Source organism: Trachypithecus francoisi, unplaced genomic scaffold, assembly GCF_009764315.1.
Source record: "Trachypithecus francoisi isolate TF-2019V2 unplaced genomic scaffold, Tfra_2.0 Lachesis_group9, whole genome shotgun sequence".
Classification (NCBI taxonomy): domain Eukaryota; kingdom Metazoa; phylum Chordata; class Mammalia; order Primates; family Cercopithecidae; genus Trachypithecus; species Trachypithecus francoisi.
The window spans coordinates 55,455,707-55,474,665 of NW_022681474.1; the positions used below are offsets into that span (position 1 = coordinate 55,455,707).

The 18,959-nt window shown below is 42.3% G+C and overlaps 1 protein-coding gene across 1 annotated transcript in view; it reads right to left on the reverse strand.

The window, feature by feature from the left end:
* The window catches only part of LOC117082257 (WASH complex subunit 2A-like), a 63,528-nt gene that overhangs the window by 30,682 nt on the left and 13,887 nt on the right, over window positions 1-18,959 (reverse strand). The window contains exons 6-18 of the mRNA XM_033208883.1: window positions 17,680-17,773; window positions 16,283-16,344; window positions 14,674-14,721; window positions 11,587-11,697; window positions 10,961-11,048; window positions 10,266-10,337; window positions 9,111-9,229; window positions 8,580-8,637; window positions 7,300-7,359; window positions 6,734-6,910; window positions 4,771-4,898; window positions 2,491-2,597; window positions 2,351-2,396 (exon numbers count right to left, since the gene is read on the reverse strand). Of these exons, the coding sequence (XP_033064774.1) occupies window positions 2,351-2,396; window positions 2,491-2,597; window positions 4,771-4,898; window positions 6,734-6,910; window positions 7,300-7,359; window positions 8,580-8,637; window positions 9,111-9,229; window positions 10,266-10,337; window positions 10,961-11,048; window positions 11,587-11,697; window positions 14,674-14,721; window positions 16,283-16,344; window positions 17,680-17,773 (1,170 nt within the window). The remainder of the gene's footprint in view (window positions 1-2,350; window positions 2,397-2,490; window positions 2,598-4,770; window positions 4,899-6,733; window positions 6,911-7,299; window positions 7,360-8,579; window positions 8,638-9,110; window positions 9,230-10,265; window positions 10,338-10,960; window positions 11,049-11,586; window positions 11,698-14,673; window positions 14,722-16,282; window positions 16,345-17,679; window positions 17,774-18,959) is intronic.

The following is an 18,959-nucleotide window of genomic DNA, read 5'->3' on the forward strand; positions in this document are numbered from 1 at the left end:
CCTGGAGTTTCATGGGTTTACTTAGATTGAAGAGCCCACAAGGGGAATTCCGGGCATCCCGTGCCCCTCCTGCATGTTACACAACGGCAAGAGAAAGAGTTCTGCTGATCTAAGAAAATGAAAGTAAACCAAAGCAAACAACAAAAACAAATGTCAACATCACAGTTTTGGACCCTTAACTAATACCTTTCTTGGTACTGCAAAAAAACACACTTCCATTACCTCAAATATGTTCTCCCCGAATGACTTCACAGGGAAAGTGTCAGCCTCACACTTGAGATATACAGAAAGGACTCAGGACACATTCCTTCGGGTCCAAAGCTTTAACTCTTAGACTGCCTTAGTTTTACTTCTCCTTGCCTCAGAATCCCAACAATATCCAATAAAAACATTCACTCTATGGTGACACACATGGGGCAAAGCCTTTGGGAGGGTTTTCACACAAGTCTGAGAGTTCATTTACACTCCCACCATCAAGAAGGGGAGCCTACGGCCCCTCCCCATGAACCTGGATGGGCCATTGTGACCATCTTGATCAACAAATGAAGCAAATGGAACACCGTTGACTTCCAAGGCTGGAACACAGAAGGCGACATGGCCTCCATTTGGCTTTCTCTGAGAAATCTCTCCGACAGCCCTGAGCCAGCATGTATGAGGTCCGGCTTCCCTGACTACATGCTGGTAGCCACAAAGAGCTAATGAGAGATGTCCCAGGGGCCCCAGTGCCCAGGTACCAGACATATGAGTGAGCTGATCCTCAGCCCAGCCACCTTCAGACACAAGAGACCCTCAGTGACAATGGCCTAGCTAAGCCCAGTCAACCTCTGGAACTGTGAGACAACAAAACTACTGGTGTTGTGAACCACTCAGTTTTGGAGTTAGGTTGTTTCACAGCAACAAATAACCAGAACACCTCGTAAGTCACTGCAATTGCTCACATTTGGTTTTCTTGTCTAGTCGACAATTACTGGATGGCTTATCACATGCCAAGCACTGGTATTAAGGACAGGCTGTTAAGGATACAAACAGGAAATAAAAAGTCCTGCCCTCATGGCACTTACTTTAGTGGAAAGCACAGACAATAAATAAGTAAATATACATTGTCCCTTGGAACACGTGCTGTGGTAAACTGTGAAACAGGAAAGGGGACCAGGAGTATAGGGTGGCATGTGTTAGCAGGCTTCCAGTTGTGTGTATTTCGTCAGGGAGGCCTCACACAGAAAGAGTGAGGAAGCAAGCTGGATTCTGGGAACAGCATTCCTCAGAGTGGCAGGGGCAGGTGCAAAGACCCCGAGGTGCAGGTGTGGGTGACACACGGGATCCATGAGCATAAGATGGTGGAGGCCCCATCATGCTGTTTCTCAGGGCTCAGGGTTGTGACTTAATTGGACTCTGGTTAATTCCCATGTTTTGTACACTAGCCTTCAGTGAAATAATAGCCTCAAGGGTATTCTTTACATCAAGGGCAATCACTCTACTTCCAAAGGGTTCCACGTTCATCCTTGCTGTGAGTGCAAAGTCCAACCGTGAGAGCCTAACCTAGAGCCCACAGTTTCTTGAAATACGTGTAAGTTTCTGCCATGTCCACATATTTTTCTGTAAAAGGGGCTTATTATTTCCCATTACATTCTCATACAGGTCTCTGATCTCCTAAAAGGCTAACTTAAAATTAGATCTAAGATGACCTAGGCCTGAGAGACTCAGGAAAAGCAGTGACATTCTGAGAGGTGGTTCTAAGGTGCCTGGAGGGCCCGAAGCAACCTGTGAACCAGGGTCCCACAGCCTGTTAGCGGTCTCAGTCTCGACAAGACAGATGGCTATGCCAGAATCCTTCTGCTACAGCACTAAGCCATGGTCCAGTTAGTGAGAATGTGAATAAAGGAAGGAGCACGGTGACCTCTACTCTGGTGCAAGCTCCTCATCACATCATGAGCCCATTAATAGTCTAAAATCTGAGCATCCTAAAGAGAGAGTATTTTCATCACAGGAAATGTAAATACAGTCCAACCCAAAAGTGAAAAGTATTGTAAACATATTGCTTTCTAAAGACCCTAAGCTCTCAAGAGATTATGTTTTATTCATTTATTTATTTTGAGACAAAGTCTCACTCTATCGCCCAGGCTAGAGTGCAATGGTGTGATGTTGGTTTATTGCAACTTCTGCCTCCCGGGTTCAAGTGAATCTCCTCTCTCAGCCTCCTGAGCAACTGGGATTACAGGCTCGCACCACCATATCCAGCAAATTTTTGTATTTTTAATAGAGACAGGGTTTCATCATGTTGGCCAGCCTGGTGTGAAATTCCTAACCTCAGGTGTCTTCCTGCCTTGGCCTCCCAAAGTGCTGGGATTACAGGCATGAACCACAGCTCCTGGCCTCTAGAGATAATTTTTAAAGAACTGGAGTACTTAACAAAAAGTCTTATAACTCCACTGAGAAAAACCTGATTCAGAAATGGTTTCTATGTCATATTCATAGACCAACACCAACAACTAAGGAAAAGAATACCATACCTCAGAGTCCTCCTCATCTGAAAATAAGCCTTTTTGAGTCTTTGTTTCTGACGAGGACTTGAGATTTTTTCTGGAAGGCAAGGTAACCTTTGTTAGGGGGGAAAAAAAAAGAAAAAAGAAAAATTAAGCATGAACAAATAAGATACCCAGAAAAGAGGGTTTATTCAATCAACCATTTAGAGAATGCACGGAGTCTCTGCTATGATAGGCACCAAGCCAAGGGGTCTGTTAAGAGAACAGTAAGACAAACAGAGGACACATCTGGTGTATCGGGGGGCAGGACACACTGCCTGGGTCAATGGGTGCACGGATGGGACATATGCAATGAGAGACAGCATGGAAAGGCAGGCTGCCTGACGGGCCTGCCAGGTTCCGAATGCTGGGCCTTAGGTGGTGGGCAGGAGAAAGTCAGGGTTTCGCAGCCAGGACATGACATGATAAGACGAACTGTAGAAAGAGGAGGGATCAGCTGTGCGGGACAGCAGTGAAAGGTCAGTCAGAAGGGCTTAGAGACTGCTGGGGACACACACACTGCCCAAACGCAGGTCAATCTGAGCATCAAAAGAATGATGGTCTGGCTAACATGGTCAAACCCAGTCTCTACAAAAAATACAAAAATTAGCTGGGCATGGTGGCGCGTGCATGCAGTCCCAGCTACTTGGTAGGCTGAGGCTGGAGAGAATCACTTGAACCCAGGAGGCTGAGGTTGCAGTGAGCTGTGATTGCACCACTACACTCTAGCCTGGACAACAGAGCAAGATCCTGTCTCAAAAAAGAAAAAAAAAAAGGAAGAAGAAGAAAAATGATAGTAATGGATTATCACTTACACTGAAGAATGAATCCATGATCCCAAAGAAATACTAAAAGTCAGGGAAGGAGAGGAAGAGGAAACTCTTTATTCAGAAAAATGTCAACTAATAAGAAATACAGAATTAAAAAAGCAGTGGTTTATGCTCGCTAACATGTTAACTGATTCAGGAAAAGATCATCAATGGATTTTTAAAACACTGAGTAAAAGGCTGGGAGACAACAGATATTCACATTGTGTTCAACTATCACTTTAGAGATCAACTTATCAATGACAAAAGAAAACAGGGTCCTTTCCAGTGAAGCAGTGTGGTGGGCACCCTAACAACCAAGTGACAAACGTGTCTGAATGAGGCAGACAGTGGACCTGATGTGTCTTGGGAGATGATCCAATGGGAAGTGCACAACCCTGTCTGCTTGTATTTTTGCCAAAATTGCTGACCCTGAATCTACTCAGAGGAAAATGATCAAGCAAATTCACAATGTGACACATTCTACAAGACAAGTGGCTGGACATTAAAAAAAAAAAAGATGTGGGAGGTGTTGCTCTACATTAAGGAGACCAAAGAGACAGGACAACCAAATGCAATGCAGACACACTGCCTGAATCCTGGATTTCTTAAAAAAAAAATCAAAACACAAAAAAAACTATAAAGCAGGGGTCCCCAACTCTGGGCTGCAGACCAGTCCATGGCCTGTTAGGAGCCAGGCCGCACAGTAGGAGGTGAGGTGAGCAGCAAGCATTACTGCCTGAGCTCCTCCTCCTGTCAGATCAGTGGCAACATCAGATTCTCACAGGAGGACAAACCCTACTGTGAACTGTGCCTGCGAGGGATCTAGGTTGCAAGTTGCACTCTCCTTACGTCCCTAATGCCAAAAAGGTTGGGGACCGCTGCTATAAACGGCATTTTGGGAACAAGAGAGGAAATTACAGTATAAACTATAGGCGAGATAATTTTAAATCTGTATTCTATTTGTTGGAGTTATTTTACAAAGATATTTTGGGGCAAACTGGAGCAATTCTAATACAGACTAGATATTAGATTCTACTATAGAATTACTGTCAGTCTCACAGCTGTTGATCATGACACTGTGGTTATATGGAAGTCTTTTCAAGAGAGGCTTAATGAAATATTTAGGGGTAGAATGTCACAATGACTACACACAAACAGTTCCATGCAGCAAACAGTTCAAACAACTTGCATGCAAATAGTTCAGGAAAAAAAATAGATACGTAACAAGGTTTACATCCGTAAATTATTTGCCAAAACCCTAAGAACTGATCAGTTTGGGTGGTAGTTATTTGGGTGTTCACTGCAATATTCTTTCCACTTTCTGTTTGAAGTTCTTCAATATGAACGTGTAAGGGAACAATACTTCCCTTTGGGTTCCAGATGAATTATTAAAATGCCACGGATCAATGTTCCTGCGTTAACTCTTCCATCCCGCTCACCTTTTTTTCTGCTCTTGCTTTATTTTCATCTGTCTGACTCACAGTGGCTTCTGGCAATGCTTGGGCTTTTTCTTTGAACAGATCTCCTTCTTCGTCACCAAAGATATTGGCAGCGGATTGGACTTTGCCTTTAAAAATACCAAGGCGTAAAATTATACTAAGGTCAAACATCCTATCACAAAATTCACAGATTAAAAAATTCTTCTCTCCCGAAGAATAAATATAAAAAGTTATGTTGTTTCTTGATTAGTTATACAGAAATAGTAAGTGAAACTATACTCTTCCCTTGGAATTTTTCAAAGAGCATAGTAACAGCTCAGTTGAAAAACAGAACAGATAGTTTAACCACGTGGGTGACATGCTTATCCAAGCAGACATCACCTGTGCTTAGAGTAGCTTGGACTGGCCTACATGGTGAAGAGAGATCTAGAGGAAGAAATATCATTTAAGAGGGCCACCAAGCTACTCATCTAAGGAATCTGAGAAATGAGGGCTTGGCTCCTCCTTTAAAAAAATCAAACAGTACAAAAGCAGATAAAAGCAAATACTGAAATCCCCTCATAATCCCACCGGTCTACTCAAACAAGATGGACATTGGCAACAGTTCAGCATACATGCTTCTAATTCCCCCAAAGAATGTACTAATGAATTAACTTTAGTTATTTACAAATAAGACTATAAATAAGAAGATAATTTGAACAATGTGTCTTACCATTTGTGTTTTCCATTTAATGTACCTATAAAATCTTCCCAAGTCAACAAGCATAGACCCTTTCCTTTTAACAGTTGTACTATATTCCACTGAATAGAAGGGCCATAGCTTACCCTGCTGATGAATATTTTCACCACCATAAGCACTGCTGTACCGAATGGGGCATGTGTTGCTGAAATGAGGTCACTGACTCATGAATGTCCGAAGAGAATAGCAGTTGTCAAAGAAAGCAGCATCAATTTACTAGTGATTCTAAATCAGTTCTCAAAGATATCCACTAAGTGAGAGTCCTGGGGAGCTACAGAAAGCACTACTACCTTCACTCACTGTCAACTTCACTGAGACCTGCGTGCATTCTGCATCCGTCTGCACTTTTTCTAGATTAACTAGGCTATCGTTTTCCCTCACACTTTGGCTTCCATCCTTACTTTCTACACCTAACGTTTGAAAAGGAGAGTCAGTCCAGACAGCCTACTTCTAAATATATTCAGTTCCATCTATTCCTATGCCATCCTTTTTTAGTTTTTCAACTTGCTGAAAATCTTGTGCACCTTAGGGAGCTACCTTTCTTTTCCAGAAAAGCAGTCAACGAATCTGTCTTGCTATTCCAAGTGTGATCTACAGACCATGAAGCTTGCTGGAAAATGTAAATTCTCAGGCCCCACACTGGACCTACTGAATCGGAATCTTCATTTTGACAAAAGCCTCTGGGAGATTCATCTGCACATTTAAAAACAAATGATTTACAGGAATGACTTCAGGAACACAGGACTTACATTTAAGAGGAAAAGAAAGGAGAACGCCAAAGTGGCCAAGGGGATGAAAACCCCATCATCTGAGGAAAGACCAAGGCCGCCTGAGCTTTCTGGCAGAGAGAAGAGAAGCTGGGAACTAAACAGCCAGCATGCAACATGCGGCTCATGTAATTAACTAAGGTCGGCTGGAAGAAAGTATGATTAAAACTTTACAATACAAAAGGTCAGAAATGGAAATTGCAAGCGAAAGTTATAGGGAAAAAGATTTCCGCTTTCTATAAGGAAAATAATCATACTAATCAGCTTACAGAGCAGAAAAGATTGGTTCACAAAAGAGACCTCCCAGGCATCACACCTATGTAAGTACAGACACAACAGCTCAATGACAGGAATGCTGGAGAAGGGATTCTGGTACAAAACTAGGGGAGCTTAAGTTCTTTTTAGGCAACATTCTCTTTCTGGCTGAAGTCCCAGAAACAGAGGCAGGAACAGGTACCTGTTTTGGAAGGTTTGCTGCGGGGTGCCGAGAAAAAGTCGTCATCATCATCATCATCATCATCAAAGAGGCCAGTGGGAGGGGGAACGTAGGGGCTTTTCCTTGGAGTGGGCTGTTCAGGCTTCTCGGGCTCCTTCAGTGATGGAATGGAGGCAGCACCAAACACATCCGTGTCTCCTGTGGGCGGAGGGACAAGACAGCCATAGCTGTGAGCCAGTGTGCGCCTGTTGGATTTACAGAAAATAATTATCACCCACCAAGAACTTTGCATTTCAGTTAATCCACAAAGTGCATTAACAGGGCCAGATAGCCTCCATCCATTACTGCTACAGAACATCTCACCATGGAGAATCACCAGGTCATTCACACACAAAAAAGTCCAAGGCCACTGAGCTCTAGGAGAATAAGAGCTAACATCAGTAAATGAGCTCTTTCTATAAGCTGCTCAAAGCCCTTTGAAGCTCCCAGGTGCTTTCTCGTCCCCAGCCAGGGTTTAGAAGATAATTTTGAAAATGAAAAAACAGTATTTGTACAGTTTTTAGAAAACAAACCTTAAGCTATGTTACCTAAAAATACAGAAACAGCTCCTGCTGGGATTTTCTTTCCAGGTTTGGATGAGGAAGACTCTAGAATGAGAAAGCAAGTGATAACCATTTCACAAGGGAAACAACTTTCCTTGCTATTTTCTTCCTGAAATGTGTGCAATGTAACACACAGCTACTACCAGACCTTTTGAAACTAATTTTTCCTGAACAAGCCATTTTAAAATTCTTTAGTATTTTCTTCTCTACTGATGTCAGGACTTTTTTCTTGGGATTAACAAAATCTGAGCTGTGACTCCAAAGGAAGAGCATGCTGACTGTGATCAAGTCACAGCAGTGGGTCAGGTGGGGGACACCAAGGGAGGTGGTGAGCACAGCTGGCAGAGGCAGGGACAGAACGACCAGGGCTCCCCCAACCAGTTCCAGCTCTACCCATTCCAGTTGGATGAGAATGAACAAGTAAAAAATAACCGCAAAAAGGTGAGTCGTCAGTAAAAAAATATAGACAGTAAGAGCAAAGGGGGAAACCAAGCAAGTCACTGATGCCAAAACGCGGACAGCAGAAAGCAGAGCAGAGCCAGGCTAGCAGCCCACACAGCAAGCACAAGGGGTGGCCTCCAAGGCCCAGCTCTGATGTGCGTGCCGGGAAGACTCGGCACTTAGAATCACTAATTCCCAAGTCCAGAGAACTACCACAAACCTATTGAGTAACATTTGTATGTTAAAAAATATATTTGTATTTGTGTTTTTAAAAAACTGCACAAATGGGCCAGGTGCAGTGGCTCATGCCTGTATTCCCAGCATTTTGTGAGGCCAAGGTGGGTGATCACTTGAGGACAGGAGTTTAAGACCAGCCTGTCCAACTGTCCAACATGGTGAAACCCTGTCTCTACTAAAAATACAAAAACAAAAACAAAAAAAACTGCACAGAAGATTTTAATGCACACTGCGCTGGGGAATTACTGGTCTCCAACTTTTATAGAGAATGTTAAAAATGTTTCTTTAAATTAAACTTCATTCAATGAAAACCATCCTCAACACTGCTCTAGGGCACTTTTCTTGTCTGATTTTTCATGAGTTCTCTCCTAACAAAGAGGCAAGACTGTGATACGGGGTTTACAGATGGTACTCTGTTTTTTCCAAGACATCAATTAGTGAAGATGAATTACTTTCAACTGGACCAAGGTAAAAACAACAGCTTCCTGCTTAACACAGAAATGAGGCTTGGGAAGAACCTCGGGGTTCCATCTCCTAGTGAGAAGGAACTCTGCACACCGAGATGCAGCTGACCAGCCCCAGCTTACCCTCCTTAACAGAGCCTCCAGCTGGCCGATCCTGGGGGGCTTCCATGAAGAGGTCACTCTGGTTGTAATAAGGTATATGACAAAGAATTAACAAAACCAGGAGAAAGCATAGCTGCATTTGAGGATTTCTAAGGAAAAGTAACCCACAAGATTTAAAGCTACATATTTACTACTCTGTTAGAAAATCAGTTGCAAAGTGATAATAACTACGGTAAAATCAGATCCTAAAATAATTTAGGCCTGTCCAGCAATTAAAAACAAACACGGAAGACAACAGATAAGGCAAGAAACAATCACCTAGTAAATTATTCACATTAACACGTGCACACCTTCTCCTCACCTAACAAAGGGTAGAAGGATATGGTATTTTTCACTCAGTGATTCTTAATTCAAAATGTCCCAAAATATGAAACTAGAAGCAACTTCCAACTGAGCTGTTTTTCCCGCAGTAAACAAATAAAGCCTATTTCTTCGCTGTGGACCCCCGACACAGCTAGCTGCAGGGAGTGTTGCTGGGTACCATGGACTCACCTCCTCGTCCTCATCATCAAAGAGCCCTTTTCCCCCACTGAACAGGCCGCCTCGAGAGCCAAATGGCGAGAAGTCCTCGTCAGTCAGCTTGGGGGGTGCGAATAAGTTATCCTCTTCATCTAGCAAACAGAAAGCAGTGTTTTGCAGGGAGCATTAAAGATGGGTCTGGAACTCAAATTCCCGTGTTGGCATCTGCAACGTCTCCAAACTGGCATGGAGTTTATCTGACCCTATTTAACAAAGCGTGAGGCAGTCTGATGAATTTCACACTAAACCCCTGGCACAGTCCACTGACGCACTCAAAAGGTTCTCTGGGCCTCCACTCTCAAGTCCGTCAATGTCTGCAGCAGACAGCATTCATTCTCTAGGTCAGCACCCTGGATCTAGATTTACTCTGAAGCAAGCATTCAGGTCAGATGTCACATTCAAGACCCATTCCCCCACAAATCTGGGGGAAGGAAGGGCAGACTAAACAAACGGATCTGCAGACTGACACAGGGACAAGTGAAATACAATGGACACGGCCGTTCAATAGGAAAAGGCCTGGTGTATCCTTTATTGAAAACAAAAGCTAGAGATCCCTAAGTTTCTACACTTCTAAAGAATTCCAGAAAGACAAGAAATGATTGCTGTAAAATCTAATAAATCAAATCTCTACAGGAATTTTTACTCCACACCCACATCTCCTCCCAGCACTCCAAAACATGACTTCCGAGGCTTTTGTTTGTTTTTGAGACCGAGTCTCGCACTGTCACCCGGGCTGGAGTGCAGTGGCGTGATCAAGGCTCACTGCAACCTCTGCCTCCCAGGTTCAAGCGATTCTCCTGCCTCAGACTCCCAAGTAGCTGGGACTACAGGTACTTGCCACCACGCCAAGCTAATTTTTTGTATTTTTAGTAGAAACGGGGTTTCACTATGTTGGCCATGCTGGTCTTAAACTCCTGACCTTGTGATCCGGCCGCCTCGGCCTTCCAAAGCACTGGGATTACAGGCGTGAGCCACTGTGCCCAGCCCAGAGGCTTCAGCAAAGTAAATGGAGACAGACCCACTTGTCAGAGGGAAAACAGCATGTAAAGCAGTACTTTATGATTTATGTAAGCAACAATCTTGAGTCAAAGGGCTCCTAAAATAACAAAATTGAGGGAAAAGGCCCACCGTCTGAAGGAGTTCTCCTTTCCTTCTTCTCTTTGAGTGTCTTCCGAGGTTTTGCTTCTCCTGAGGATAAGGCTTGAAGAACAGTTCACAGTTTTAATAGTACTAAGTCCTCCCTCAGTATACATATCCTGGTTCTTTCCACATCTGTCATCCTCATAACTCACAGCTAAGAGCAAGACGTCTGCCATTCATCTCAGCTCCACCAGAGCACTGAACCCCCTGCCCTGCCCATAGTGGGCACTCAAGAGTCTCTTTGTATGGCAGGAGGCTTCTGCTTTCATACCAGGCTCATGTGCATAACAGGATTGTATTTGTTGAAAGAATTATTATGTTATCTTTCTACTCTGTTATATAACTAGAACATGCTATATAGCACATTCTTATTTGTTCAAAATATACGAGTAAATATTCAGACAGGAATTCTTAAGCTGTTACCCATGGTTCTCTGGTTTCCATTAATCCCCTGAAATTATATGTAAAGTGTTATCTACATGTGTACATGTATGTTTTTCTTGTGGGTCCACAGTGTTTAGTTATCAAAAGGAGTCCATTAACCAAAAAAGGAATAAGCGCTACAATTTAAGCCTCTTCTGCCATAGTAATTACTAATCAAAAGGGAAATCCGCCTTTGATGAAGCCAGCAGAGGGCCCTGCACTACCCCTCCCCGACCCCCGTCAGTGCGTCTGGGGCTCACTTGTAGGCTCCTCGTCCACTCGGCCCATGGCATCCCCCTTGATGCGGGCAGCCAGCTCATCAGCAAACGATGTAGGTCTGCTTCTTTTCTACAGCAGGAGAAATCAAAAGAATTGCTGTTTTGTAACAAACTAGTACACTTCAAGTTTGGACACCTAACAACATTGTGCATACAAGAGCAAAGAAATTGAACTGAGGAGAAAACAGTTTAATTAAATGAATTTAAACATATGTACCCTACACAGCTCACCCAAGGAACAGGACTCATAAAATGCTCCTTCAAAGGGAGATGCTCTTTATTTCCTTACTTTTTTAATACTTCACTTTAATACTTAAAATCTAAACAAGAAAATAAGAAAAAGGTGCAGGGGCAGAGAGACAGGAGCACTACAGTCTTCAAACTCTGGAACCAGACATATTCTGAATGATCTGACTCATAAAATCATAACATCTGGACAAGAAAGTGGTACTTGTGAGGCAATTTGAGAAGGTTGCCATTATTTTCCAAAGTGGAAATGAAATGACAAATACGCAAAAATGAGAGAGGTACAAAGTAAGTGACAATAAAAGAAACAAGTCATTGGTTCTAAAACCCTGCCAAGGGATAGCAACTACAGTCTTCCTTACAGGTCTAGTATTTTCTTCAATGTCCTCAATATCTTCCTCCTCCTTCTCGGAGTCAACGAAAAGGTCACAGCCATCATCATCCTCTTCCTCATCACTCATTTGTGTGGTGTGCTAGGAGTATAAAATACCAAATTAGAACTACTAGTTATTAAGCTAAAGAGATACTGTCAGCCTTTAGGCTCCTCCTTCAAAAAGGTAACAGCTTTTAAAAATAATAATCATAATCATGATGCAGCAAGTTATGAAGCAAAAGATGTGCTGGAACAAATAATACACAAGATTTACTTTGAATCTAAATTAAAAAAATTATATATATATATATATACATTTTTGAGATGGAGTCTTGCTCTGTCACCCCGTCTGGAGTGCATCAGCATGATCTCGACTCACTGCAACCTCCGCCTCCTAGGTTCAAGCCATTCTCCTGCCTCAACCCTCTGAGTAGCTGGGCTTACAGGTGCCTGCCACCACGCCTGGCTAATTTTTGTATTTTTGTAGAGAGAGGGTTTCACCATGTTAGCCAGGCTGGTCTCAAACTCCTGACCTCAGGTGATCTGACCACCTTGGCTTCCCAAAACACTGGGATTACAGGCATGAGCCACTGCGCACAGCCTTTTACTAGAGAAATATAAACAAAATCAGCATAGTCTTACCTTAGGAAGAATACTGAGTAATAGTTAAAAGGTAAAAGCTGTAACAATTAGACAGCCATCCAAGGTAGGTCAAGCAAAAAAGCACAGAATAACAAATCCAGGATGATACCACGCCCCCTCTGCAAACACTACAGCATGTCTATGAAACAGATGTATTTATGAAAGCAAAGAAACAGACTTGGAAAGACATGCTCCCAGAGCACGATCCCAGTTACCTCTGAAGAGTATGCAGTGAAGGAAAGGACTGGAAGGCTCAAACTTAGCCTTATCTGTTAAGTTCTAATTTTTCCAAAGGTACACACTACTATGCATAATTTAAAAAATTTTTTCTCAATGTCTGAATCAACGAACTGTGCCAGGCATGTTACTAAAAGCACTTTATTATCTAATTCAATCCTTACAACTTTGAGGTTAGCTGCAGCACACAAAACCAACCTGTTGCATAAGCTAGTGCTTTTACTCACTATACTGTACTGTTTTTGAAAAACTGTTTGTGGCTGGGTGTGGTGGCTCACGCCTGTAACCCCAACACTGTGGGAGGCTGAGGCAGGTGTATCACGTGAGGTCAGGAGTTCAACACCAGCCTGGCCAACATGGCAATACTCTGTCTCCACTAAAAATATAAAAACTAGCTGGGCATGGTGGCACATGCCTGTAATCCCAGCTACGCGGGAGGCTGAGACACAAGAATCACTTGAACCCAGGAGGTGGAGGTTGTAGTGAGCCAAGATGGTGCCACTACACTCCAGACTGGGTAACAGAGAGAGACTCCGTCTCAAAAACAAAAAAAAAAGAAAAAAAGAAAAGAAAAACTCTTTGCATTTACAGATCTTAATAGGAAATTCCACAGAAACAAATATCCTGTGAAGACCGATCATTAAAATTATAAAGATAAACATTTATGAATACAACCAGGAAAATACAGCACCAACCAGAAAGTATAAAATCCATCATTTGATAGTTAAACATTTTTGTGAAAAAAATATTTCCCAGTTAAGAATTTCAAACGCAAATTTTTAACTAAAAAAATTTAATCACCCCAGTGATGAGATTGTAGGAAAATCAACATGCATAATACTTAATGTAGAATGTCCACCAGACATTAAGTTATTAACGTAAGTCTATACCACCTTATTCTGAAGAAACAGTTCACAGAAGCAAAAGATTTCTATACATAAAAATACTGGCTGGGCATGGTAGCTCATACCTGTAATCCCAGTACTCTGGGAGGGTGAGGTGGGCAGACTGCCTGAGCTCAAGACTAGCCTGGAAAACATGGGAAGACCCCGACTCCACTAAAAATACAAAAAATTAGCTGGGCATGGTGTCACACACCTGTAGTCCCAGCTACTCAGGGAGGCTGAGGGATGAGAATTGCTTAACCCTTTAGGCGGAGACTGCACTGAACTGAGATCACACCACTGCACTCCAGCCTAGGCAACAGAGCGAGACTCTGTCTCAAAAAAAAAAAAGAAAGAAAAGAAAAAAGAAAAGAAAAAGAAAATATTGAATACATATTACATCAAAAGTACAACTCTAGAAATAATTCTTTCCCTTATACATTTAGAGACTATGACAGTATCATATTCAGTATGTTTAAAAGTATAGAAGTTTACAGTGCAAACTGCAAAGGCTATTTTGCAGGTGTGGTGGCTCATGCCTGTAATCCCAGCACTTTGGGAGGCCAAGGTGGATGGATCACCTGAGGTCAGAAGTTCAAGATCACTCTGGCCAACATGGTGAAACCCCATCTCTACTAAAAATAGAAAAAAAATTGTCGAGCATGGTGGTGGGCACCTGTAATGCCAGCTACTTGGGAGGCTGAGGCAGAAGAATTGTTTGAACTCAGGAGGTGGAGGTTGCAGGGAGCTGAGATCATGCCACTGCACTCCAGCCTGGACAACAGGAGCAAAACTCCATCTCAAAAAATAAATAAATAAATAAATAAATAAGGAAACATTTCTAAAATGTTAACATAAAACAGCAGAAAATAAACGATGCACACTGTGACAAGAATATGCCCTTAGACAAATATTCAAAAATTAAGATAACTGTGCTAAGACAGTAGGATCAAAGTTTTCATCTTGTGACTATTCATTAATGTTACTGCTAGACTGTCTCCAATTTTAAAACAGAAGAGGGACTCATGCAAAGTAGTTCAGTTTGGATAACTGAGTCTTCTTTTAGAGGCTGTTTTCTAATTTTGTTTTTTACTTCTTTGTTTTCTAAGAAAAATAAACTATAAAGCAAAATTGAGAAAAATATATACAAAAGAGGTAGTTAGCCTAAATACATGAAATGCTTAAAGGAAAATAAATTGTATACATGAAAGAAATCCTCACTTTGTCATAAATCATTCCAAAGTAATTTTAGTATATATACTATGCTTCAATTAAAATGTAAAAACAAAGTCACTTCAGTTCATGAGCCTTACCCGGTTTTGATCATTGTCACTATGATTGGCAAAATCTTCGTCTGACTCCTTTTGGGGGAAAAAAAGGCTTTGTTGTTAAACAGACTTTACTTAGAAGCACAGAACTGATTTCAGGTCTAAGTCTCTGGGGCAGGCTGATTCTATGTCAAGTGGAGAAAAAGCTCTGACACTCTGTCTCTTTGTACTGACTACTGGTCACCTTAAGTATCACAGTGCAGATAAGCTGGGTAGCTGGCAAGATTGTGAAGGGTTGTTCCAGTTAACATGTAATTTTTGTGGTTCACTTAAATGCCTCTGACAATTTGTTCACATCACCTGCACTTTCAACTCTTGCCTTTGGATTTAAAGTAAGAGTTGCACATTTAACTAAATTACTGAAAGTCAATTTGTGTTATTTTTCATTTCGGACTATACTGTCTCTACTTCCTCTCATTAGGATAACCACTTCATTAGGTCCAAGGAGGGAACATCAATATTTGCTACCAGCAACTTGGTAAAGTGCTACATCGCTGGCTAAAAGCAAGGGATTCCGCTAATGAGCACTGCTTTTGTTACACGAAAGTTACTTAAGAAAAGCTTATTTCCAGCTGTCAGGTTTTTCTTTGGAGGACGGGAAGAAGGGCAGGGGAGGGAGAGTGCAGAAAGCAGGACCAACGGGAAGAGAAAAGCACACACACAACACAGTCTCCCTTCGGAAATCCCATACTTGAGGACTCTCCTGCAACATGGATGTGTCCCCTGCAATAACGAATATCCCATCTAAAGAACAACTACAGATTCAACTGTAATCAAGGTCCACAACCTCAAACTCTAGGCAAGGGAATGAAATTATACTCTGTGGACATGAAGGCGCTAGAGGCAGCAGCAAAATAGAATGTAAGTGGTTGCATTCAGTATATCCTGGTCTAGGTTTTATGGTTTACAAAAATTCTTTTTTTTTTTTTTTGAGACGGAGTCTTGCTCTGTCGCCCAGGCTAGACTGCAGTGGCCGGATCTCAGCTCACTGCAAGCTCCACCTCCCAGGTTCACGTTATTCTCCTGCCTCAGCCTCCCGAGTAGCTGGGACTACAGGCGCCTGCCACCTCGCCTGGCTAGTTTTTTTTTGTATTTTTTAGTAGAGACGGGGTTTCACCATGTTAGCCAGGATGGTCTCGATCTCCTGACCTTGTGATCCGCCCGTCTCGGCCTCCCAAAGTGCTGGGATTACAGGCTTGAGCCACCGCGCCCGGCCCAAGAATTCTAAATGTAGATTTTTTTTCCTTAGAATTATTTAAAGACAGAATATACTCTAAGACTATATCCCAGGAAGAGATTCCACCAAAACATCTAAGTTGCCCTTCTCAAAAATATATTGGGTGAAAGACATATTTGGTGGTAAGGTAGGAGAGAGGATAATAGTGAGAGATTAAAGCAGCTTTCCTTATTATTGTACATAAGACAAGAAGGAAATCTAACCCTTGGGAAAAAATAATCAGAATGTGGCTTCTATCACTGTTAAAAGTTTTACAGAAGCAGATTACGAATTCACAGTTATGCTATTTACTTAGCCTGCTAGGCCCATCTTAAGTCTGCTGCCCACTGTGACCTGGTCATACCAAACAGCCCTTACCTCCTCTTCTTTCTCTTCCTCAGTGTCCACAATGCTGCCACGATCACTGCCCACAGAGCCTTCTGTTGAGAAGAGAGATAAGGGTCACCACACCAATATTCACAAGAAAATGTCCTTAGCTCAAAATCACAAACCACCATACAACAGCATCACAGAGATCTTGATAAAACCATCTATACCTACTTACTGGAATCGAAAGTGTCTTCATTATGGTGAGGAATTACATATTTATGTAGTCTTGAAGTATCTCTCTCCCAAAAAATTATTCATTACAAATAAAAAAAAAAAGACTTGCTTGTACTCTTTAAAGGTGTCAAGGTCATAAAAAGCAAAGAAAGGCTGAGAAATGGCATCAGACTAAAACATAACTGGAGATTTGACAACTAAATGTGGTGGCTGGTCCTGCATTGAGTCCTGGACCAGAGAACAAAAGAGAGAGACTGAAAAGGGTGTCACTGGGACAAACGGCAAAATGTGAACATAGCAGCAGACTGGATGATACCCTTATGTTCAGGAAAATATCCTAGCTTTGCAATTCTACTGTGGTTACACAAGAGATGTCCTTGTTCTTAGAAAACACACACAGAGGATCACCTGAGATCAGGAGTTCAAGACCAACCTGCCCAACATGGTAAAACCTCATCTCTACTAAAAATACAAAAATTAGCCAGGCGTGGTGGCGGGTGTCTGTAATCCCAGCTACTCAGGAGGCTGATGTAGGAGAATTGCTTGAACCCAGGAGGTGGAGGTTGCAGTGAGCCGAGATCACGCCATTGCACTCCAGCCTGTGTGACCAGAAGAAACTCCAGCTCAAAAAAAAAAAAAAGAAAAAGAAAAAGAGCCGGGCCTGCTGACTCACGCCTATAATCCCAGCACTTTGGGAGGCCGAGGCGAGTGGATCATGCGATCAGGAGTTCAAGACCAGCCTGGCCAATATGGTGAAACCCCGTCTCTACTAAAAACACAAAAATTGGCCAGGCGTGGTGGTGCACACCTGTGGTCCCAGCTACTCAGGAGGCTGAGGCAGAAAAATCGCTTAAATCTGGGAGGCCGAGGTTGCAGTGAGCTAAGATCGCACCACTGCACTCCAGCCTGGGCGACAAAGCAAGACTCCGTCTCAAAAAAAAAAAAAAAAGAAAAGAAAAAAAGAACGCACAGAGAAACATTTAGAAGTAACAGGGCATGAGCATGACATCTCCCTAATAGGTTCAAGACAAAATATTATGTATATGTAGAGAACAATAAAACAAATGTGGTAAAATATTAACTGGTAAACCCAGGTGAATGGTATATGAGAGTTCTTTGAACTATTCTTGAAACTTTAATGTAAAATTTGAAATTATTTTAAAATAAAAAATAAACGTTAAGGAACAAAAGTACTTGGTGAAGAAAAGTACCTTCACTGGACAGCTCTCCAAGACCTACATCTTCTTGTTCCATGAACGGCTTTGACCCGATGAGATATGGCAAAGGACGATCAATGTATAGATCCTGTACATCATGAAAGGAATAAACTGTCAAATGTTTCAGCTGAAAACAAACTTACATGTGCCACCTGATACCTTGTTCCATCTGATTATCCTAAACAAGCTACATAACGAAGGTGAATAAGAAACACAGCAGGACTAAAAGTTAAAAAAAAAAATTATGTTTTTCACTGATTTTTTTAAAAAGTGAAATCCTAGGTAAAGATGCCAAGGAGGTAAGGCCCGGACACCATGGCTCACGCCTGTAATCCCAGCACTTTGGGAAGCTGAGGCAGGTGAATCGCCTGAGGTCAGGAGTTTGAAACCAGCCTGGACAACATGGTGAAACCTCGTCTCTACTAAAAATAAAAAAAAATTAGCCACGCAAATTGGCGGGCACCTGTCATCCCAGCTACTCGGGAGGCTGAGGCAGGAGAATCACTTGAACCCAGGAAACAGAGGTTGCAGTGAGCTGAGATAGTGCCACGGCACTCCAGCCTGGGCAACAAGAGCAAAACTCCATCTCAAAAAAAAAAAAAAAATGCCAAAGTAAAGCTGAATCACACAGAATCTCCCTCCCCAAGGGCCTAATTAACAAAATTTAACAAAAATGGCAAAAGCCTACCAAAAGTTTATCAGCAGCAAGCAAACAGGGAAAAGGGTACAACCTCCTATTATAAGGTCCAAGAGGAGGACCAAGGAAAGAAACAACATTCTGGCGAGCTGTCCTCTAAAAGGCAGTACTAATGAGATTATACATACATATATATATATATAAACATAAAGATAGATTAGGCCGGGCAATCTCATGCCTGCAATCCCAGCACTTTGGGAGGCTGAGGCAAGTGGATCACTTGAGGTCAGGAGTTTGAGACCAGCCCGGCCAACATGGTGAAACCCAGTATCTACCGAAAATACAAAAAATTAGCCGGGTGTGGTGGTGCACACTTGTAATCCCAGTTACTCAGGAGACTGAGACAGGAGAATCTCTTGAACCCAGGAGGCGGAGGTTGCAGTGAGCCAACATCACATCACTGCACTCCAGCCTGAGCAACAAGAGCAAAACTCTGTCTCAAAAAAAAAAAAAAAAAAATTATAACCCAAGAAACAGAAGAACAATACCCCCAATGGTTCCACACTGTCGAATTTAGAAAAGTAAAGTTGGTAAAATAAGACCAGATGAGAAAACAGAGTGAGGTGCAGGAGACTGT